This window comes from Plectropomus leopardus, chromosome 13, assembly GCF_008729295.1.
Source record: "Plectropomus leopardus isolate mb chromosome 13, YSFRI_Pleo_2.0, whole genome shotgun sequence".
Classification (NCBI taxonomy): domain Eukaryota; kingdom Metazoa; phylum Chordata; class Actinopteri; order Perciformes; family Serranidae; genus Plectropomus; species Plectropomus leopardus.
In genome coordinates, this window is record NC_056475.1 from 27,254,193 (window position 1) to 27,278,159 (window position 23,967).

Genomic DNA, 23,967 nt, shown 5'->3' on the forward strand with positions numbered 1-23,967 from the left:
CTGGTGTTGTTATGTTGGCTAGCTATTTCTGTCAGTGAGATTATTGTCTACAAAAGACGCCTGCCCGTCTGCACTGCAGTTGCACACGCTCAGCTGCTAGAGCCGCAGCAGCAGTTCCAACAGGAAAGTCAAGACCGACAAACCTTGTGAAAATAAACAACAGCAATGTATTTGACATCCTAAATTCATGTTGTTGTAGATTATAGTGCATTAATGAGTATGGCTTACCAACTTGGCTAATGAGCAAAAGGAGATTGAAGGCTGTTTCAGTGACATCTGTGGTACTAACCCAAAGCCTAATCTGCAGATCACTGCTATAAAGACATTGCACAAATAGTCTTTCTCTTATTTTGTGACATAAATTCCACAAAGTGTCTGAATATGACTCAGGCTGATGTCTGCCCAGGTGACAACCTTGGGCGAACATTTAAAAAAAATCTTGACATTAGTCTCTCATTAGTATATTTTCAGGGTTTCTTTCGCAACCACTCGTGAATTAGCTGATATTAACAGATTGTCCAATTCAGTTATCAGCATATCAACTAAATGTTAGCTCAATATCCAGCAGCATGTAGATCTCACTATCAGTTGTATGCTTTCTATTTAAAAAGAGGAGTTTAATCTGGTATGTAGACAAAGGCTGCTGCATGGTTACACAGGACTTTTTTGTAAGTTAAGAGATAATTAGCTGGCTAAAGACAAATTCATAATTGTGAAAGCTTCACGGCATGAGGCCTTTTTCCCGTGGTGAACATTCACTTGATGTTTGATGTTAATGTGGTAATAAGGAACGTTTGCAGTCTATAGGGCTCTGAATACTTAACTGTGTTCATGCACTTGTGCATGTAACTTTTAAAGTTACATGTAGTTTCTTTTTACTTTGCACTTTTTTTGTTACCTGCACCTATATTTATATGGTGTTTTTATGTCTTTCTCGAAAGACATCAACAGCTGCAACATTTTCTTTTTGTGACAGTGGTCAGACTCAGGGTCATCCTGAACAGAACTGCATTGAGAATTTCAGAAAACCCTTGAAGAAAAACATTATTAATTTAATTTACAGGAGTTTAAAAATTAGGTAACTTTCAGTGGGTTACAATATCATTTGAACTGACTGTCCCTAAACAGTAATGTGCAGCGAAACTACTACAAATTTGATATGGTCAGAGGAACAGTTTGAGCAGAAACCAATTGTGCTTCCCTATTATGAAAACATTTTTTTTTAATCATATTTGGACTTCTTTGTGAAATCTCACATTTTCAAGACTTGTTTAATATATGTAATAAACTATTGCTGTAATGACATTCTCCTTCCTTTTTTTGGAACTCTAAGTACCGATACTGCATCAGCACTGGTAGTTGCCCATCAAAATCGAAGCAGTGGCTGGCTTTACAAGGTTTTCAATGGTTCTGCTGTCGCACTGTGCTGCTCTGTCGGTGTTATTTCCTGTCACCACAATTTGTTCTTCATTGTGTGAGCAAATGGGCATGTGGTGTGAGAGTGTGAGAAGCGTGGCAGTCCTGCACAACTCATGCACGCAGAGCTGAAAACTGCATGCACAACTGTGCACAGGAACACAGCATTCCCAGCCCTTGTGTGCCCACATTATAGTAACAGTTACTTGACAGGATGGATAACATAAATAGAAATACAAAGAAGCTGTTGCCTGTAAAACTCATATGCAACTTTTGAAATCAGCTAATTGGTTGAGTGTAAGAGTTGATGTGAATATGTCTATATGTCTGTAGAATAGCCCGCATCATTTCAGGATGTGCAAAGAATACTTTATTATGCTTTAACTTAATTATTGTCCCAAGGGGAAGTTGCCACTTCGGTCTGTGTGCTCATCCATCCTAAACAAAATGAAATAAGATGCACACTGTATTTAAAGGCGATGCTTCAGCAGAAAATAATGAAACGTCTCTGGAGTCTTTGGCTTCATTTTCTAATGGGAAGGAAAGTCTTGACGGGAGCAGCTCAAACACTAACAATCCAGGAGTGTGCTCGTGCCAGTGTAATTCAACAGCATAATGCGGGGCGTTAAGGATTTGATGTTTTCATACAGAGGACTTGTGGATGACTCTCAGGGTAGTGTTTTGAACTGACATTGTAAGAACTGACATCTTGTTCAGTCAAACGTACATTATGTTCTAGTTTGCATTTGACTCCTCTATTATATGACCTGTGACTGAGTACTTCACCTGAACACACATACATTTCAATATTTATCTCTCATAAAGTCCAGTTCTCTCCTGTGCACAAACACTCCCCTTCATCTTATTTTGAATGCTGGCTGCAGTATGAGCACGTACACACACATGGCATTACATTTACCAAGAGTCCTGCTGCTCCCTGCATCATCTCCTTCTCTCTCCTCTCTTTCAGGCTCATATTCAGACACACAGCCTCAGACAGTCTCTCTCCTGTCTCAGCGTGCTCAGGATTTTTTCCTTTTTCTGTCAGTCCTCTCCTGCCTACCGTTTCGCTCCACTGTAGACTGCCTGACCCTATCACCTGTCTACAGAGCTGCTCCTCATCATCAATTAGTCCCAGTATTTGTAGAGGGCTGCTCACTGCCAGGTTACGTTACCTTTCAGTCTGGCCATTTCTCTTGTTAGCTGACTTCCAGTTGTTGATACCCTGCCTATCTGCCAGTTCTACTGTTGTAGGCTTGTAAATTGCCCTTCAAGCATTCTGCTGTACATTGGTGTCTGCATTTAAACTTTATGTGTCAGCTACCTGAACAGTGACAGTATGATCTAGCCAAATTATTGACCTAGCAGTGTTTACAATGTTAGGCAGTAAAAAAAAATTGAGATATATGAAGCACCATGATAAACAAGTCCACTGTGCACATTATTTTGCACCCCTGTGTTCTGTGCTTTCTCCATAGAGTAAGATTCCCCAATTAAAATGTTCTCCAAACCTATGAAAGCTTCCTCCTGAGATTCTGCTCCTGTCATCTTTATGACTATGTTTGATCCAGCAATGCCTTGGCTCCATCAAGTATGGATCAAAGTACCATACATTCATTACTGGCTTCTGCTCTTAAAACAGCCTCTCAGTGTTTGTTTCCATGTCAGAAAACTTCCCCTTATCAAAGCCAAAAATAATAATTTTCACCAACAACATTTTTGGGTTGGTATTTTAAAACCAATCATTGTACTGTTCAGAGATGGGGCAATATACAATTTTATCATAGATTGCAATAAAAACACAATACATTTATTGTGGTGAATTTCCATTATGGAAATAATTGTGAATATTGTGTCCAGCTGGGCAGGACAGGCTGCAAAAATGCCAAATTCAAAAACACAAATGATCGTAATCGAGCATTGGCAAATTCTATATTAGGCTTGGACCGTATGTAATATTATACATCTTCATATCCAGGCTTTGACGATATTAGTGTGCAGCGCTAAATCAAACACCCCCCGCAACGTTAATTGTGCTTCTTACTTTTCAGAATAATAAATACGCAAATAAATAGAAACCCAGAAAATGTATACTCTCCCACCAATTCCCCTTTATTAACAGAGAAATACAACTGTGCAGCTTTTGAATTCAACTTTCTTTCAGTCACAGAAGACTTACAAGATGGAAACAAAATAAAACTTGCCCAAGCCGTCTTATTTAAGCTAGTAATCTAGTTAGTAAGTCCACTGTTCTAAATACCTCCAAAATGTAAATACATGTAAAAAAACATGCCATTATTACCCCAGTCTCTCTACACTGTTACTGACCACTGGCTGATTACAGTCCTGCAGCTTACCCCTCCACCACTAGGTACTGCGATGTCTTTCAGCTCAGCTGCCTGTTCCACCAGTAGAGACCTGAGACTGAGCTCTGGTGGTGCGTGCTGTGCACTACATACAATGAGTTTAATAAAAAAGAGAAGTGCCTGTATTTATGATGGTATTCAAAAACATAACTTTGGGATTTCTAAATACCCTAGTATAGCGTAATACCGCCTCAGCCTGTTCCATATTGAGAGATATGATGCCATTTCTCTTTCATTTTGTCATGTCTGGGTTATTGTAATTCCCTGTATTCAGGGTTCAGCCAAAAAAAGCCAGTTCCCATCTCCAGCACATTCAAAGCTCAGCTGCCAGACTTTAAGTTAATTCTTTAAGACAAAACCTCATCATTCCCATCCTTGCAATGCTAAACTGGCTACCTGTTTGGTATATAATTGATTTTGAACTGTTACTAATTACTTTTAAGCCCCACATGGCCTCGCTCCTACATGCATTGTAGATTTACTTGAGCCAAATGAGCCTAACCGCTGACGATTCTCCTCAGGTAGGACCCTCCAAACTGTTCCCACAACCCGCCTCATTAAAAAAGAAAACCAGGTGTTTTATGTTAGAGCCCTGCAGCTGTGGAACTCCCTACCTGAGGATCTTGGGATAGCAAACTCCATATTTCTTTTAAATCACTCCTTAAAACTTACTAGTTTCTATCCATCTTTTATCACTTTTATTAATTTTTATGACACACTGTTTTATCTGGTCTTATGTTCTATGTTTTTTATGTGTACTTTTATTATTATTATCTTGATGGTGGATACTATTTTATCCTGTTATGTAAAGCACTTTGTAACTGTGTTTTAAAAAATTCAATACAAATAAAGTTAATTGTTATGATTATTATTATTTCAAGTTAAAGATTTGTTTTTTTTTGTAAGGTAAAGTGATTTCCGTATGTTTAAATGTTATTTTTAAGAGTTTTAAGCTGCGTTCACATGGATTTAGAGAGATGGCTGACAATATGCAATATTGATGCCGTATTGTTTGCGAAGAATGGAATGAAGTATATTAAATAAAATAGTTTTGTGCTTATTTTTATTTGATGTAATATTTCTATTAATGTCCAGTCATTGTTCAGGATATTGCAAAATAAACAGAAATTGTTGAAATCCTGCTTAACACCCTGAAGAAACTGACAATAGGGCACTATGAAAGTATAGGACTCGCCGACTGATTTAACTGACAGTATGTAGGAGTGTATACAAAAATATATATATAACAAAAATACTTGTGTCTAGTAATTTCGATTATATAACTGTACAAGTAGCATTTCTCAGAGGTAATACATTGTAATGATAAAAATACACTACACAAAGTAGTCAGTGGTCTTTATTTAAGTAGGCTTGGCAACTCAACAAACATACTACAGTGTTTGCAAATATGTTGTAATAATGTTAGGATGTGAAACGGCAGCAGTGTTGGTGACTAAACAATATACAGTGCTTTTTACAATGCAGTGTACATAACAATGTATTGAATGATGCTTTTAAGCTATAAAACAGGAAGCAAAGCACACAGCACCGGCAGGGTAAATTATTCCAGCATCTACAATGCTTTTACCTCACTTTTCTTCAAGCCTTCTTTTTCTGGGTAATCAGCCAGGGCAAATATGTGGTGCACAAAGAGCTCTGTGTGTGTGTGTGTGTGTGTGTGGGTGTCTGTGTGTGTGTATATATATCTGTGAGTCGTGCCGGTTTCAAAAAAAAAAAAATACTGGAAGGCAGATTGGAAACTGAGATAGGAAAACATAGGGAAAATAAGTCAGCTGCACTCCTTGCTTTCCCAACTAGTCACTGAAATGCAGATGGCATATTTTCGATGGTTTCCACTGGTCCTGAGTGCAGGTAAGAGAGAATAATGTATCTCAGTCTTGTAGAACAATTGGAAATTTTGCCTCAGGCCTTGTCTGTAATACACCTCTGCTGAGTTCAAACAGCAGCATTGGGCTAAATTGGGCTAATCCCAGCTCAAAGGGATGCCTAAAGTTCACAAAGTGTGGGCCCTGCTTAACAAAGAAGCAGGTTAATTAAGACTCACAGTGACTCACTTTACCCCTCTTCTGCTCTCACAATCCACTTGGCTTTATGTTGCTGCAGACAGGAGATGAATGAGAATCCCACGGGGGCACAACACTCATCCATTTTTGATAAATAAAGCTTTCTAATTGCGTGAATATATATATATATGGGATGAATTTATAGCTTTTCAGACAGCAACGATTGCTGGCTAACACGGAGTTCTCAGTGTTTCGTACCACTCACATTGTGTTTTGTTCCAATGCTGGATTCTCATTAAGTGGAGTGTGAAAAAAGGTGCCAGCTCTTGGACCCAAAAGGGCTAATTATCAGCTCTAATGGCTAATGTGAGTCACTGGTTTCTCCAGCAACCATCATGCAATATCACACATTCAAAGGTGACGAAGGGGGTAACTAACAACTACAAAGATAGTTTTTGTGAAGGCGAACAAATCTCCAGCTCTCTCGTTATAGGGATGTAAAGAGAAACATGTCGTTTCAAGATACAAGTGTGCAGCAGCATGCGAGACATTCATTTGCCATCATGATTAGGAATGTAAATTTGATTTCACTTGCCAACCTATTAATTAAACTGAAGACATTACTCACAGGTTTAAACAAGTTTCTCTAAAACAATCCTCAGATTTCTATCACAGCTATTTAAGTGAGTAAGTTAGCATGTGTGTTTACATGCAAATATAATATATAACTTTTTTCCATATTTATTAATAATGATTAATAATGATATTTAGCAGAAAATATAATTTTCTAACAATAATAATGATTAACATATAAAATAGAATGACAAACATTTAACTCAGCAAAAGTGGTTTGGTTTACAGAATATTTATATAATAAAAAAAAATATTGACTGAAATATAAATTACAAATATTTAACTTTGCAAACTTGCTTTTTCTGCCTTCACAAAAGTGTACAAGTTAGCTTGCCTTGTGACTTTATGAAACTAATGGTGTGGTCACTGGGTGGCACCTTTTCAGGTGATGGAAAAGATTTGCCATTTTTCCCGTCTTAGTTGGCGCTGACATACAGCTCATTTGTTTTATTCCGCGCTTTGTCGCTTTTGAGATAACCAAACTACTTCCATACAAGTGCTGTCATGTCAGCTTTGTTGTCAGCATTTCCCTCATCTTTGGAGAATTACGCAAATTCACTTTCAGCGCTTTAGCATAACGAGCTGTGGAGTACAAGGAAGCAGCAAGTTCCTGCAAGCAAAGTTTCCAAAGACGTTACATTTCTGCAAGTTTGTGTTCTGCTTTTTGACACGTTTGATAAACTGATCATTACGGATTCCTTTTTGTTGCACTTATGGATAATGAGCATTGTCGTCGTTGACGAAAATATATCCTAAAGTGTGTTTTATTTCTGTTCTGAAGTTCGATTGCTGTGTTTGTAGCGAGGCCCCGTCCTGCCGAAAATAGGCAGCGACACAGAGAAGAGGCAGAAAAGAGAGGCAGCCCACGAACATGCTGTTGCCACATGTATTTCTGCTGTGTGACAGACACGACTATAGTCAAGACCAACTTAATCAAGTCCAAGTCAAGTCAACGACCAGGTCCAGTCTGAGTCAAGACGTAGTCCAAAGGCTATCGAGAACACGTCAAGACTGTGTACAGACAAAATTAAGTCCTGTTCAAGAAACCATGTTTAATTATGCTGGATTTAGTGTACATTTTGCTATTAAATGTTGGCTAAGGTAGCTAGCTGGCGTTGTGCTGTAAGTGATGTTACTGTTAGCAGACTGTAGCCACAATTGCTGAGCTCTGAGTCAGCATTGTTAGCAACATTGGTGCACTGCCAGAGAGGAAGAGGTGGAGGTAGGTTGGTTTTTTCATGCATTATGTTCATAGAATCAATACAACTGATCCCGAATAGGCAGCCAGGATCAACTTAACCAGCTGTCAATAGCCAAGCCCAAGACCAAGAAAAATCCAACAAAGAGAGACCAAGACAAGTGCAAGACTTCAAAAAAGTAGTCACAAGACAGGATTTGAGACCCAGAACAGACTCAAATACTATATCCCTGATTATAGGCTGTCGGATCTATCCATTTTGAGTAAAATATCCAAAGCTTATCATCATTATCAACATAAATTTAATCGTGATCCCCTATCGAGATCCTTTTTATCGCTCAGCCCTGTGCAAATGCCTATCCTGGCTCAATAACAAAAATGTGACATACACCTGAGAGTGGTTTACCTTGCCAAGACCCTGAGGAAAATTCCCAGCGTCCCTACTTTAATTATAATATTACCGGAACAGGTGCAGGCAGTATGAAAGCAATTGTAAAGACCTCTGTTCAGCACACTGAAGCTACAGCATTCATGCAGAGAGCTCATCCTGTTTGTTTAAATCTCATATAGAAACATTTTGGGTTTGTTTGTGGGTATATATTTGCACTTCTTAAGGCTTTTTCTTGCCAAAAAAAACAGTCAAGAAGACTGCTCAGGACTTGTTTTTGATTTTCCCAGGTGTTGGTGGACTTTCACCAATTATGTTAAATTTCTGCACCTTTTAGCATTTCAAACATTTAATTAGTGTTTGGTATCTTTCTAGAAAGTGTTGACAAAGGACCACTGCAACAGGGGTCTCTCTATATCATCCTCACACAGGCCTGTTATCTCTTCCTCCTCTGTGATGCTATGGCTCTCCATCTGCACAGAGGCTTTAGAACACTTGGAAGCAAAAAGCGCTGTCCATGGTTCTGAATTTCATCAGATCTAGGCACATAGAGTACATGACAACCTTTGGTTTCAGCTGTGGTTAAGGGTTTCAGATGTCTGCATCTAATCCTGGCATTTAATGGTTTCAGTTTTTTTTTTTGGGACAAGCATTTTAGAAAGAAAAAAAAAGATTTATTTTGAATTCGCTGTGAGGCAATAGTTATTTTTTGCCCAACTGCGTTTAGACGTCTCTTGTAATATGCTATATCCCGCAAACTGCATTTCAGGAATTCTGTGCCAAAGTGGGTTAATCTAAAGCAATTAGAGGGCTGAAAAAAACATTCTCAACAGAGTCTTGGGAGAAGATCAAAATGTTTCTAAATTGATAGCAGTTCCAGCTCATAGTGCAGAAAACAAAACAAATATTGCTTTGCACATATATAGCTGGTACATACTTGGATAATGCTGTGATGAAATTAGGCCATCTGAAACATCTGTTTGGGTTTTCACACCCTCAACAAGCCAATATTCATTATTTAAATATTCTGCTATGCAGCAAACAAGGCTCCACAGAACATCTAAATAAAAATGAGGGCAGGGATAAATCCACCCAATGCAATATGCCTAAGACTTGTAAGTATTATTATTAGTCTATGTATATGTGTGATGAAATAATATTTAAATACATGACAAAATACCAACCAAATCTGCACTTGTGCACATTTATGTATTTGCAAACATATTTTTGTTGCTGCGTGCTACAAATCTTAACCTGAGCTGTAATAACTACATGTCTAATCTCTATAAACAGATTCTGTTAAATGGATGCAGAATATGTAGCCAGTGGGAGAAACTATGTAATCAAAAATGTTCTGGTTTCTGTTTGTATTCTGTTTGTAGTTTGACTAGTACTGATCAATCACATTTGAGTGGAAGAGGCGGAACGTATTGGAGACAATCTCTGAACCCATCAGCTATTGTTTGACGAGGATTTAGCTGTACTTTAGCTTTATTAAAATGTATGTTTCTGCTATTTATAGAGATTAGCCATAATGGCCAGCGCACGGAGGAGGAAGTCTCGGCTCTGATATCTGCTAGCTACACCGGATCAACTCTAAATATCAGCCCTCGTCCTCAGAGGTTTTGCTGTTGTCGGACAATATGCGATGGGTTCCGAGATTGCCTTGTATACTGTGAACCTAATTTGATCCTTTAAAACAACATAAAAATCCATAAAAGACATTGGAAATGTGCAAAATATACTTATATTTGAACATATATACACTATCACTATTAAAGTCTCCTGAGACAGATGTTTAAGTGTGTTTAGCTGCTGTATTGTGGTGCATTTCCCACTGACACTGAATATTTGAGGGGTTACAAATGGAATTTAACTCTCTGGAGATTGAGGGATTTTAGAGTACTGTGATAATGTTACTCTTAGATGTTTTGGCAAAATTTGAACAAATGTATGTCACATGACTTTTTTGTATTCAGCACAAGTTTTGCTACAATATAATTTATGTAGTAAGCATTTCATGATTGCACTTTTTTTTTTACTTTTGTAAAAATCTTTCGTCCCTTAGAGGTTTAAATCAAATTCTTTGCATTTGATTGGGCCACTTAAAAGTGGGTGTGGTTAGAGTTTAGTGTGATACAGAGCTACAGTGAAGTCTGCAGCTAAGCAGACAGTTGGCTCTGCATACAGCTCCCTTAGATAGATCATAAGGAGGATGAAGGGGAAATGAATAAATTAGACCTCTGCCACATTGTTTTAGAAATAAAAATAAAGATTTTGCCCTCTTATATCTAAACACACATCTCCTCCTCCTGTTAGCTAGCAGCTACTACAACCCACAGATGGTGCAGTTTTGTGTGACCGGTGTGGCTTGCTGGTGAACCAAAGCATCATTTGACTGGATGAACTTTTTCTAAACGCCCCTGAGTGTAGGATAATCCATCGAACATTTGAGCTGTTTCACAGAAAGAGAAAAGACAGGGATTTTGATATAAAAATACTGATTTTCTGATAACAAGAGTTAAATTACCACAGGGACCCACGATTAGAAAAAAAAATATTTTTTCATTTCATGGAGACTTTAAACTCAAACTAGTGTTTGCAAAAGATATGAGCACAAGATCAACACACGCACACACACACACACACTTTACAGTTTCCGGATCAGACTGCTTTAGTTTGTCGAACACTGACTCTGATTACACCCAACAATAGAGAGCTGTTTCGGAAATTGTAGAATAAGGAATGACAATGCAGCAGATGGTTACAGAGCGAAACTAACAAAAATGTAAAAAAAAAAAAAAGTTTGACTAAAAATGCTTATTTTGTTCTGTGTGCTCATAATCTGTAACCGTGCAGGCTGTAACTTTCAGACATAACATCACAAGTTTGGTACGAACCTACACCTGACCACATTCCCAATGAAACACCATTGTAGAGTGTAGCACAGTTAATTAAAGCAAGGGCACCACCACTCCACATCTGTCACATCACTTGGCAGTTACTTTAATTATATATTTTGGTCAATCTGTTCTTCCTGATGTGAGAGGGGATGCCATACATGAGACAACATCTGCTAAGGTATGTCACATGAGCTTCAACATCTGTCCGTGTTTTTTCACAGCCTGTCAATCACTTGAGTCATGCCTCATACGCATTTATGTTATCATATTGAGAAAGCACAAACACTGTCAGGAGCTGTGAGCTTACATCTGTGCTGCAGTTACAATTAACACACTCTCACTGGGCTGCAAATCTGTACACAAGCACATTGATTGGCACTACACACAAATACCCAGACACACCCCGTGGCTTGCAGTCAGTTTTGTCCCTTATGTTGTCCATCAAGGAGACAGTGGTGACTGTTCTCTAAACTGACTCCACCCACAAAGGCTTGTGATCACCTAAACTGTCAGCCAGCATCTGCTGGAACTACCAACCAGCCAACTGTGATAGTGGCTCTGAAGATATCGCCACTGAAAATGTGTCACCTACACATGTTCAGAACGCAGCAGCATATTTTCCTCCTCTATTTTTTTCTAATTTTCATGTTTAAAACTTTTGCAAAGCCTTGGAGAATGTCAAACTGTTTTGAATGCGTGACACCGTGATTTGATATATGGAAGCATACTGAGAGCAGATGTCAACTTGTCTTGGACATAAATAAATTGCATATATCACTGTCAAATATTTTTGATAAAAAAATTGTTTTGAATACTGTTGTAGCAACAAATCATTAAAGGGACAGTTCAGATTTTTTTGGAGTGGAGTTTTATGGGGTACATATCTATAGACAGTGGATTACATTCAGTAGATGGTCTGACAAGGAAAATTTGCATGTACTGTTGTGGATTGGGGCAACACCAAAATGTATTGCATGTATGTAAGTTACAGAAAAAGTTTCACATTAAAAAATGTATAATAGTTTAAGTGTACTCTATGTTGGGATTATTTTCTCCACTTTACTTTTCTGTCCGAAAGCTAGCTACAGCTTAATTTTCCCATAGAAAATCACTGTCTGACATTAAGGAAAGGCTGTGAAGCTACTCTCAATGTAGCATAACTTGAATTAATACTGATATTTTATATAAGTGGTTATATTATGTACCAACTGACATCTACTGTTATTAATATTCTGTCTGTGAATAAGTATCTCATACAGGAAAAAAAAATCTTAACTCTTTCTTTAATGATTGATTCACAAATATATCAGATCAGCAGGTACAACTCAGCTGGAAAAAAGGAATGCCAGTAGTGGGCAGCCTTTGGATTTTGCGACTCTTTGAAGTGATGTGATTCTGTATGTACCTCCTGGATGATTTTTTCCTCACACAGAATAAATGTTTAGTACAGTAATTACAGGAAAAAGAGAGATGCATTTCATTATTCTATGTATAGCTCTCTTAATATTCTGATGAGATCTTTACATGTGGACATTTTGCTATACAGACTGTTATATTATTTAAGGATAATAGCAGTCAGCCTTATCCCCTTTGCACCCACACATACACACACACACACACACACAAATACAGTACACTTCTACACTTGTCTAGCCCAAGACGCACATTCATTCACACACTTGCGGATGACACAGAAACCTAGAGACACAATAGCTTTCTATCTCTAGACTCTACATTTTTTCCCTTTCGTAATCCCCTCTGAGTCTATTAATATTTCTGTTTCCATGGCGATTCGAGCCTTGCCAAATGTTGTACAGATAAGAGGAGATAAGAGCATAAGGAGCGGGGAGATAAGAGCAAGTGACCTGTGGAGATCAGAGCACTAGAGGTCATGCAGAGGAGCAGAAGTAAGTCACTGCGAGATGGACCTTCCTGCTCAACTCCACTACTATCCTCCATAAAAAAAGTTTTTTAGGAGTGCAACATTTGATCATATGCTTGGAGTTAATAACAGAAAAAGTAGTAAGACAACATGTCACTGCACATAGTATTAAGAGAAATGAGGGATACTATATTCTACTTATAACTGGAGTCCAATATATCATAATTACACAATTCCCATAGCATATTTATTTCGTCCATATGCCCATAGAATCTTTGTAATGGCAACAAGAATTTTGTAGAATACCGTTTCATTTAATTCTAAAAAAAGCTATACACTTTTCGTATTCGAATTTCTCACACATTATCTGTTGTTCTGCAGAGAATTAAATTCTAAATAAGAAAAGTAAAAAGCAAAAAAAAAATGCAATATGTGTTATTTTTTGACAATTTTCAAATTTGAGTCATGGCACAACAATAGCGAAAGCCATTTAAATTATTCAAATTTGATCTCATATTATCTTTTAAATATATTAATATGGTCTTACTAGAGCTGTTCATTCTATCAGATGTTTTTTAAGTGTTGCACACAATAAGAATAATATATATGAGTTCTAAAATCAGGTCATCCTTCTACAATCCCCTCAAACAATGCAAAACACCAACCATCCCTTCCTCTAACAGACCATCCAGACAGCAGTTAAGAGTTTTAAAGCACGACCTTACCTGTTTGTTGCTGTACTTCATTTGGCTGGTCTTGTAGCTGTAGTCTGAGTACTGGTCTGAGCCGGTAGAATTGTCATCTCCTCCCGTCCCTACAAAGGTGTTAGCGGCAGGAAGGTCCTGGACAGCCTGATGCTTCTGGGAGGCTGAAGGGGATTGGGCCTGCAGCTGGATGGAGGGCAATGGGGAGTTGGAGCGGTAGTGTCTGCCTATATCAGGGCTTCCTGGTGAATATGTCAAGGGCAGGTGTATCCTGGGGCTGTCATTGACTCCATCGAGGTTGAACTTGAGACTCTTCTGAAGGCTGACTTCCTCGTCTTCTCCAAGTGGTTTTGGGGACTTTTGGGGTTTCCCTTTCCTTCCTCGTTTGCCTTTGGCATTCTTTGGAGCCTGCTTGGGTGCGTATAAGTCCTTTGTTTCCTTCTTGCCAGCCTGATACCCACTCTTAGTTTCTCTCTGGATGCGGTGTCGAATAAACACCACCACCAAGATCAACATGACAACACCTGCCACACCAGCGAGGCTCCCAAACAAAATATTACTACGCTGTGCAGCAAAACCGTTGTCAGGATCACCAGCAATGTCCCTGTCCAGTGGAGTGTAAAGACTGTGTCCTACTAGAGCCTCCACTAAGCTGACATTTGAAATGGTTTCATTGACATAGATGTGGACCAGGGCAGTGGCGTGACGTGCGGGCTTCCCCCTGTCACTCACTCGCACCACTAGGCGATGCAGTCCGCCATGTTTACGGGTCATTTCTTTTGCTAGAGTGATCTCCCCACTGGAGGGGGAAATGCGAAATAGCTGATAAGGGTTTCCACCAGCAATACTGAAGACCAGCTCTGCATTAGGCCCGCTATCAAGGTCTTCAGCTTCCACCACCTCAACGTGGCTATCTGGGGAAGCTAAAGGTGACAAGCGCCTGAAGGACGAATTGGAGGGCTTGGTGACGACAGGATCATTGTCATTTTCATCCAGTACATTGATGGTAACGCCAACATATGAGGACCGAGGCGGCTCTCCTCCATCCACTGCTTTGAGACGGAAAGTATAGCTGCTTTCTTTCTCCCTGTCGAATGAGATGCTTGACAGGATGGTTCCCGTTCCATTTTGAACAACAAACTTCCCTCCATCGGGCTCCACAGAAAGGTGAACTCGAGCGTTCTCACCTTTGTCCACATCCAGGACTGTCACCATGCCAACTGGACTGAGGGGAGGCATGTTTTCCAGAACTGAAAAGCTGTAGCCACTGAGCATGAACTTGGGGTCATTGTCGTTGCGGTCAAGGACTTTTATTACAACTGTTGCTGTTCCTTTATGAACAGGTGACCCTTTATCGGCTGCGGTGACCCGGAACTCATAGTGTTCTTTATGCTCACGGTCAAGCGGGCTTCGGGCTCTTACTTCGCCCGTATTTGGGTCAATCTCAAACAGACCTTTGATGGATGAGTCTGCCACAATATTATAAAGGAGTTCAGCATTAGTGCCACTGTCTGCATCCGAAGCAGTAACATCCAAAACTTTCTCCCCTGGTTGGTTTTCTTCAGCAAAATCTACTTCAAACAAAGTTGGGGAGAATATTGGGGAGTTGTCATTCACATCAGTCACTTGCACCTTTAGAGAATTTGTACTAGAGAGCGCTGGATTTCCAGAATCCACAGCCACAATCTCTACTCGGTAATCCCTAATCCTTTCGTAGTCGAGGGGAGTGGTGGTCTGTAGGAAATACTTCCTTTTGTTGTCACTGGATGAGTCGCTGGCAGGCCGCAGCTGGAAGGGCACGTCTCCTGCAACCACGCAAGTAACCACAGCGTTCTCTCCCTCATCCTTGTCAGACACTTGCACCAAAGCAACAGCTGTTCCAACTGGCATGTCCTCTGATATGTTAGCCACTCCTTCACTGTGTGTCACAAGACCAATTCCACGAATCTCCACGGCTGGAGCGTTGTCATTTTGATCAGTCACCTCGATGGTTACAAACGTGTTAGAGCTTTTAGGTTGAGGACCCTTATCCCTGGCCACAACATAGAAGGACAAGCTGCTGATTTCCTCCCTGTCCAGGGGTCCTTTGACATAGATAATGCCTGTGGAGCGATCAATCCGCAAGAGTTTCGGCACCGGGTCTACAGCTTGGTGAAGGGTGTACTCAATTTCTCCATTAGGGCCCATGTCAGAGTCATTTGCTTTGACCTAGAATGAAAGGAAATGTGTGGTTTAAGGTGCGATTTATGCAACTTGAAGTTAGAATTAAAGATAGCAAGTGCAAGATCCTCTCTACTTATCATTGGTCAATGAATGAATGAATAAATTCATTAACTGATGCCTGATCACTTCAAAGCACAGCATATGAATGGCTTTATTTAGGCACGTTTCATTATTGCCTTCCTCTCTGCTTTTGATATTTATGTCACTAGCCTTTTTTTCTCTCTCCCCCCTCTCCTCCCACCCCCTTTCTTCTTTTATTTCAGAGATCAGCTGGAGAAAAGGTCCACATGACAACATATGGACAAAAATTAGGGCTGCCACATTTTTATTTTCATGACAGCCTGTACAATTTCACAGCAGTATGCAGAGAAAATCCTACATAGAGTATCTTACTCCTACACTCTGATATTGTGTATCTCTAATTCTATTTCTTCGCGTATAATAGCACAACAAAAGCAATAAGCAGCTTAATTACCTGTACAAGCATATCATAATGCTTTTGTACCTTAGGTATTATTTAAAAATGCTCATCTGAGTAATAGGAGTGAACTTACAAATAATTAATTTTTTAAAACTGGATACACGAGTTGACAAGAAGTAAGTGTGGCCTTGGCTTCCCAAGAGTTCTTCCATTTGAGGTTAATTTTTAACATTCAGAGTTGTAAGGCTATTTTTAAATATTGTAAAGCAAAACTTGCAGAATAAAAATATCTGTCTTTGATTTGGTTTTAAACATTATGACTGTATCTGAAGAATAAGCACTGCACAAACATGATGCGCACTCATTTTTCAAAACCATCTTGATAAATTGCCTGAGTTTTTTTTCTAAGTCTGTGTTTCTAAGCTGTTGAAGATAAAACTCAAAACAGTACATCAAGCAGCACAAACAATTTTCTTTGCAATCCACTATAACTGTTCACTTCAGACTGCAAATTAATTTAAAGTAAGTTCTTAAAAAAGAGTATATTTGCATCACAATCTCACCTGCAGCACAGAGTGCCCCACTGGACTGTTTTCCGACACTTCCGCCTCATACGTGGACCTCTCGAACTTGGGGAAGTTGTCGTTGGCATCGGTGACCACCACTCTCAGCAGAGCACTGCTATAGCGCTGTGGGTTTCCTCCATCCACCGCCTTGATGGTGAGGTCATAGGAATCCTTTAACTCGCGATCTAGGTTGCCCAGGACAATGAGCTGTGGGAGCTTCCCCCCCCTGTCGTCAGCCACCTGTAAACCAAAAAGGGTTGCTGCGTCTGGCCCTGCAGTCAGAGCATAATCCGCCACCCCATTTCTGTCAGAGTCTCTGTCTGTAGCAAGTGGTATGGAGAACAGAGCCCCCATGATGGTGTTCTCTGGGACAGAGATGGTGAGCACAGATGAGGGGAACTGTGGAGTGTTGTCATTGATGTCCTGTACCTCGATGCGTCCTTCAATGAGTCGTGGGCTCTGGTTTTGTATCAGATCAGTCACTGATACCTCAAACTCCAGGTAGCAGGGCTTACCCTTAGCCAGGGTCCGACAGTCCCTCAGGGTCTCTCTGTCTATGGGAATCTCCGTGGTGAAAATGTCCCCAGTCTTTCCATCGACACGAAGATAAGGGGACCCCACCTCCAGCTTGTAGAGATGACCTGAGTCCGGCAGGCCCTGGTCCGCTGCCAGACTCCCAATGAGAGTGTTGGGAGGCTGCTCCTCCTGGACCCGGTACAGGATACTGCCTTCAGCAGAGCCACAGTGCAGCACCAGGACCCAGAACAGCACTACTCGTAAATTCAGTTCCATTAGATCATCAGAAGATCCGCCTGTAAAATGACAGAGTATTGTGTCAAAACATTTCCTTTTGGAAATTGTGTTGAAGGATTCGGCTATAAAATGCCTTGTAACTATACAAGCCCCCATAGGCAATAATTACTTAACTCTTATTATAAAGTAAAAACACAGAACTCACATCAAAAAGTCATTAAGACCACAGTGATACATGCAGTCAGCAGGAAAAAAAAGTCTTCAGTGTAATGTTCTACTATAATTCTACAGCTGTTTTTTTTTTTTTTTTGTCAATAAGTAGTACCCAAATCTACAACAGGCCTAGAAGCACAAAATATAATTAGACAACAATAACAACAAAGGGAAAGAAGGCATATTTTAAAAGTGCAATCATAACTGTTTCCAGGCTTGGTTTCTTTTTCTGTCCCAGAGCTTCAATATCTTCAATGAATGTCTTGGCTTTTCAAATTTCATGTTGAAATTAATGTAGGAACAAGAAATTGTATCTTTTGAGCTCATACACAGAACAAACTTGAGGGCCAGTGTGGATTGGATTGTTTCAGCTGCGTAATCAAATAAAAGTGTAATACAAAATCAGATCGCCTAAGAGACTCATTATTTTGGTATTACACTACCAGACATTGAGTGGTGAAGCATTGCAGCTAAAACGTAACCTGCAGTGCAAAATATACCTTCAAGCATAAATCCTTATGAACCTGCCAAGATGGTATCAATTGACAGAGTCAAACTGATGAATATCATTACCAGACAGGCCTTTTCACAACAAGCGCATGCATGCTAAGGGTTACGGAGGCAATGAGGACATTTCTTCTCGTGCAGATTATGCAATTTGGACGTTATTATCACATGCAGCTCGAAACAATGCACAATGCAGAAATTTCCATCCACGCTCCATTGCTACTGGCTAGCTCAAACACTGTAATCATTATGTTTGATTTTGAACCTTTCAACTCTGTAATTATGACCCATTATTTTAGTGTCTTCTTTGATCTGTATTCCCTCTAGCTAAAGAATTCTGTCTTTTTTCATGCTACGATGATTTTAGACTATAATTATTTCCTCTGTGTACGTGTGTGTGTGTGCGTGTGGCTGTGTTAAGCTCTATTGGTAATTGAAATAAGAGCAGACGTTTAAGTCAAATATCAAGGTCCAGTGCTTTGGAAAACTTCGTAAAAGCAATATTTTTGCAGTTTTCTATGTGTGGTGCGCCTGAGTTCCTGAATCACCTTTAAGTATAAAAAGTGTTGTGTTTTTGAAGCATAAAAGAACTTGGAGAGAAAAAGAAAAGCGTACAGGTATTGGATTTAGCAGTGGTGAGATAAGTGAGATCAGCACAGCCTTAGTGTGGCTGTGAGAAAAACAAAACTATGAAGTAATAATGACATATTCGAATATGCTTGAAATGTCTGCAGGAATATATCGGTTAAAACTTTTTTATAAAAAACTGCCACACTATGACACGCAACTGCACACCCCTGTCTGAAATAATCATTAGGAAATGTAATCGTAATCATAGAAAAATAATAATTATCATAATAAAAAAGAAAAATGCTATTATCATTACTGGCTGTAGCATTCAGTTACTTGTGAAAACAGGCCAAGTTGTGAGTGCTAATCAACAGGGGCGTCATAGCGTGGGGAGAAGTGGGACTGATTATAAATGGCCCCATGGGAGGGGGCCCCTCAAAAAGTCTGGAATGAAAAGTATGGTTTTGTTTGCTATTTTCTATTTTTTGAGTAATTTGAGCCAACTAACAAATTTTAATTCCTTCTATTGAGGGATGGAATTTTGTAAAAAAAGGAATGAATAAATAACTGACTAACTAACTACATAAATAAATAGTACAAGCTCTTCTACCATCACACCCCCCAAAAGTGTAAAATGTTTAGTCTGCTCTAAATGCAGCTCGAGCTAAGTGATGTTCGTTATGCTGCTGGAGAACCAACATACACTGACATGTATTTCCCCCAAAACAGTGGAAATCTGGGCTCCAAAAAAGAAAAGAAAGAACAATAGAAAAGAAAGAGCAAGAATGCAAACTGACTGTGAAAAATGGATCAAGTGAGGGGCTCAAGACCCTTCTCAGATTAGCTCCCCCCATGTTGACTCTATGGGTGCGGCCTTAGATCGAAATAAAAATGAGTATGGTGAAATAGTGTCATTATGAGCTGAAATCAGTCCATTCTGCATCTCCTCCCATTGAAACAATGTTCCAGAGAGGGGCAAAGCAAATGTGTATTAAGCGAGACAGCAAAACACAAATATACAGAAATCCAATGGAGAAATCCAATTCCTTTTGAATACATTAAAATTGGAAGTGCAGGTTATTGATGCACTAATTGCTCGGTTATCGACGTGTCCCTTTTTACATTTGCAGGGGGAGCCTCTAGTCAATGTGGCGTGAACGGCGAATGTGCAGTCAATGTGTTCATGTGCGCAGAGAATAAAAGGCAAGCAGGAGTAAAAACATAATCAGTGGATACAAAACATTCCATATACCTACGACTGACAGTTAACATCCAAACAACATAATTTGTGAAATGATTATGGAGTAAAAGGTCATTTTATATCTAATTGTGAATGTTTCATATTCATTTCCCTGCTTACATTAAACACATCCGCTTGAAAAAAGGTTAGATGAATACAAATTCATTTTTGTACAGTCAGGTGTAGATATTCTTTTTAAATGACTCCTTATATGACACACGGGTCCAGATGATAAATGCTTCAGTCTTCTCAACACTCATATCTTTTCTTTGTCTATTTTTTCTTATATTTACTATTGAATTTTTAGTGTGCAAAAATGTTTTTTACAAAATGTCCATTTCAAATTGAAAACCATAATTAATGTCATAATGTTTTGTTTAGCCATAACTGTCCCCCTGCTATTACAGCCACTTCTAGAATGAATAGGCGTGCTTTGATAGTGACATGATTGTTATGGTTGATGACACTCATGACTTAATGTCTTCCAGTTGGCCTCATGCCTGTCTTCCAGATGGCACCGTGCCTGGCAGCCACAGCGAATTGGTGTTCTTTTTTTCTTTGTTTACGTTGACATTAAAATTCGTGTTGTTTGTGAAATGTGCGTTTTGCCAGCACTCAGTGAGAATCTCTTATCGCTTGAATATTATTGACACCATGCCTTTGGGCCTCTATCTCACATTTCTCAGCTATCTCACAAATATTTTATCAAAAGCTTGACAGCATCCAGTTTTTTTTTTCTACCCGTCATCTCAAAGCTCTCTGAGGTGATGGCGAAGGGGAGCTGAGATTTTCCACGACTGGACTACTGCACGTCTCACCAACGTTCACTACCTGAGCGGCAAAATGGATGAATTAGAACTGCTGAACACAACTAGGAGTGACATTTCCTGCATCTCAGCGCTTTTTTGCCTCGGAAAAACTTGGTTATCATCTGCCATCCCAGATGGTGTGGTAGACCCACAAGACTACAAGCTGATTCAGGCAGATAGCGATACATAACTCAGCATAAAATCAAAGGGGGAGAACAATAAGTTGGTTCTTCCAGTGTGTTCAGATGTGTTTGTCATTCTGGCAAACCACTTTAACATCTGCTTCTGTAAGGACTGGATTCTGTGGGGCAGATACTAGAACTGGATCAGCCGTTGCAACTCTGAAAATCTTCGGGAAGTGCTAGAGGCTGAGAAAATGAAATCCTTTTGTCATATAAAACTTACCCCGTCAACACCCAAGAACTGTGGCAGCACAGTGATGTTTATCTGACAGAATCATTGCAGAAACTTTTCTTATTCGTGCACTGACTACAAATTATAACTAGAAAACCATAAATACTTAGTGGTAGCTACACCACAGGACAACTTAGACCTGGCTAGGGCTTGGGGGACCCCTACTGTACTGCAAGTTGTGCAAGTACTTCTATACTTTCTTTATGCAGAGCTTTTAAGGCTCTGCACAGCCTAAAGGGCTCAAACAGTAACTCCCTGTATGCCGCAAAAAGCATCCTGCACAAATACACTAAAAAACTAAGCCAGACACTCAAGGAGAAGTAACAAATATTCTGAAGAAATATCTTCCCAAATACAATCAAGGCATCCACTGTCTTACTGAGGAGAGAACTTTAACTCTACCAGCGAAGCAGCATTCAGCACACTGCCTCATGCTGTGATCATGCAATGGTCCAGATGGTTCCAACATAGAGAAAAACTGAAGGCAGCCTGTACCACAGTATGGAGGTAGACCTTCAAAGACACTCTCTAACTGCCTGATGGGTCTGCAATTTAGTATATCTCCTGTGAAGATGTTAAACTTTTTGAGCAAGAATGCAGTCAAAGCAAAACTGCCCAGCGATGGAGTTTAAGACCCCTAGGAACATCACAGAGTCGGCCTGCCACGCGGCGAGAACACTTCCTGGCCCAAACCCAGCTTATTAAGACCGTCGGGGGTGCCAAGTCTAAGTACAAGACTGGACTAGAGAGTCAGTGTTTCATGACTCATTCTCAGCATGGCCATCGCCCCACAGACTCACAAGCTGCAGGAGGAACTCACCCAAGCATACCCCTTCACCAGCCAATGACCTCTATAGATAAGAGCGGTGCCGAGAGAGCAGGGGAAGTGATTCTCACTCCTGCCCACTGTGGCACCTAGAAGTCTGTTGTCACCTCTGTTGAAGTTTCATTGAAAAGTAGAAGTGTTGTGATTGACGTATGACTACCTAAGGGTAAATAAAATGTGTTTACCAGCTGGTATTACCGTTAAAAAAAGGCAAGTATATTCCTATTATTTGTTTATCCAACCATAGCCTTTTTAATAATGAAAGCAAAGAGGATTTGTTTTGTTAAAAAGCTAAATATGCAAAACAGGACAAAGCAAGGAGCAAAAAGCATTCACAATCAGAATATTGGAATAGCTGCAACAACTTCAAAAGGCTCAGAGAGAAGAGTTGGATTTCACCAGTGGATGCAGACATAAGGGGGTGTCTGTTCACATCATGCCTTCCTTCCTTATGATCTCTCCCTTGCCTTGTGGATCTACCCATTTCCTCCAATGGCATTTTGAGTGACAGCAGTGAACTCCCAAATTCCTCCACGCAACTGCCAACAGTCTTCTATCCTTCCACCTCTCCCTAAAGGCTCAGCGCCCAGTGCTGCTGCTGCTGCTCTGCTCCTCACACAGGAAGAAGGCGAAAGACTTCTCTGGCAGCTAAACATCAGTCAAACTGCAAGGTCTGATTGAGTCTCACCTGGAGCCTTCACACAGCGCGCCACCCAGCTGACCCCCACAGTTGACGAGAACATTTTGGCGCCTATATGTCCACAATCACCGACCCTACACAGTTGGTCTCATTCCCAAGAGGGATGCAGTTCTCTGCCTTAATGAGGCCAGAGGTGCTGAACCCAGTCATGACAGGGACCTCTGGCAAACTGCTACCATCTTTGCTTGCAAACATGGTAAACTGACTCCTCCACCACCTGGAGTGTATTTGCATATTGGTCAGTGGATGGTGCAAAAATGTCTACACCTCCGTGAGGATCATTTTTATTCACTCTGACTTCGAAACCATCATCCCCAAAACTGCTCCGCATGTGTTTTGCCAAAAAGCTTTTGCACTACAGGCAGCTGTCAAACTGGATTCAAGGGATGTCAACATTTCATATTTGGGAGGAGAGGAAAATATGAGGTTAACAGGTGCATTCCAACCTAAATGTAATGGTTTTCATTTCGAGGACGATCAGTTGTTGGGCACAATACATCCACATCGGTTTAATCTTTATAGCTGAATGGTGGTCTGCAAATTTCCAATTTTTTTAATCTCCTGTGTGTCTTTGTCCCTTTTTATCCATCTGTGTCCCCTCTTAAATCAAACATTTTTGTGGGTCCTTAAAAGCACAGAGTTCTTTTTTTCCTCAGCACCAGTTTGAGACTCGAGGGGTGGATCTGTTGATCTGTTCTGAACTATTCAGATCCGATCAATAGATAAGAGCAGCAGCTGTTTGTGAGTACACGTAAACTTTCAGACTGAGTGCAAGAGTTACGTTTCATTTTAACTGTATCTGACGTTCTGCTGCGTCATCTGTGCCCAGAGTACGTTCTGCATTCAGAATGTGTGGTGAAATCTAAACCAAACCAAACAGCATTTATATGTACCATAACAGACATATAGACCGCCTAATGAACAGGTAAGCCCCAGTTATTTAAAATCAACATGTGGCAGCAGATGTTTTAATCGTGACAGGCTGCCATAGATAAATGAATGTGTGGGAACCCTGCATAGACTACATATTGGGAGTCTTGACTGGTAGATCCTGTTTTGACGTTATATCAATTATTAATGTGAATGCTTATAATAGGGTGGAATATAGAAAAGTAAAGATGAGTTTGACTGAATAGAAATTCTGTGTAGGAGATGCAGATGACAAAATATGAAATGTACAGTACATTAGTTTAAAATAGTAAAAAAAAAAA

General features: G+C 39.9%; 1 protein-coding gene across 1 annotated transcript in view; it reads right to left on the reverse strand.

Annotated features, from left to right (window-relative positions):
• pcdh1a (protocadherin 1a) overlaps window positions 1-17,516 on the reverse strand; it is a 106,085-nt gene extending 88,569 nt beyond the window's left edge. The window contains exons 1-2 of the mRNA XM_042499273.1: window positions 16,722-17,516; window positions 13,536-15,722 (exon numbers count right to left, since the gene is read on the reverse strand). Coding sequence (XP_042355207.1) covers window positions 13,536-15,722; window positions 16,722-17,516 — 2,982 coding nt within the window. The remainder of the gene's footprint in view (window positions 1-13,535; window positions 15,723-16,721) is intronic.
• Window positions 17,517-23,967: the final 6,451 nt, after the last annotated feature.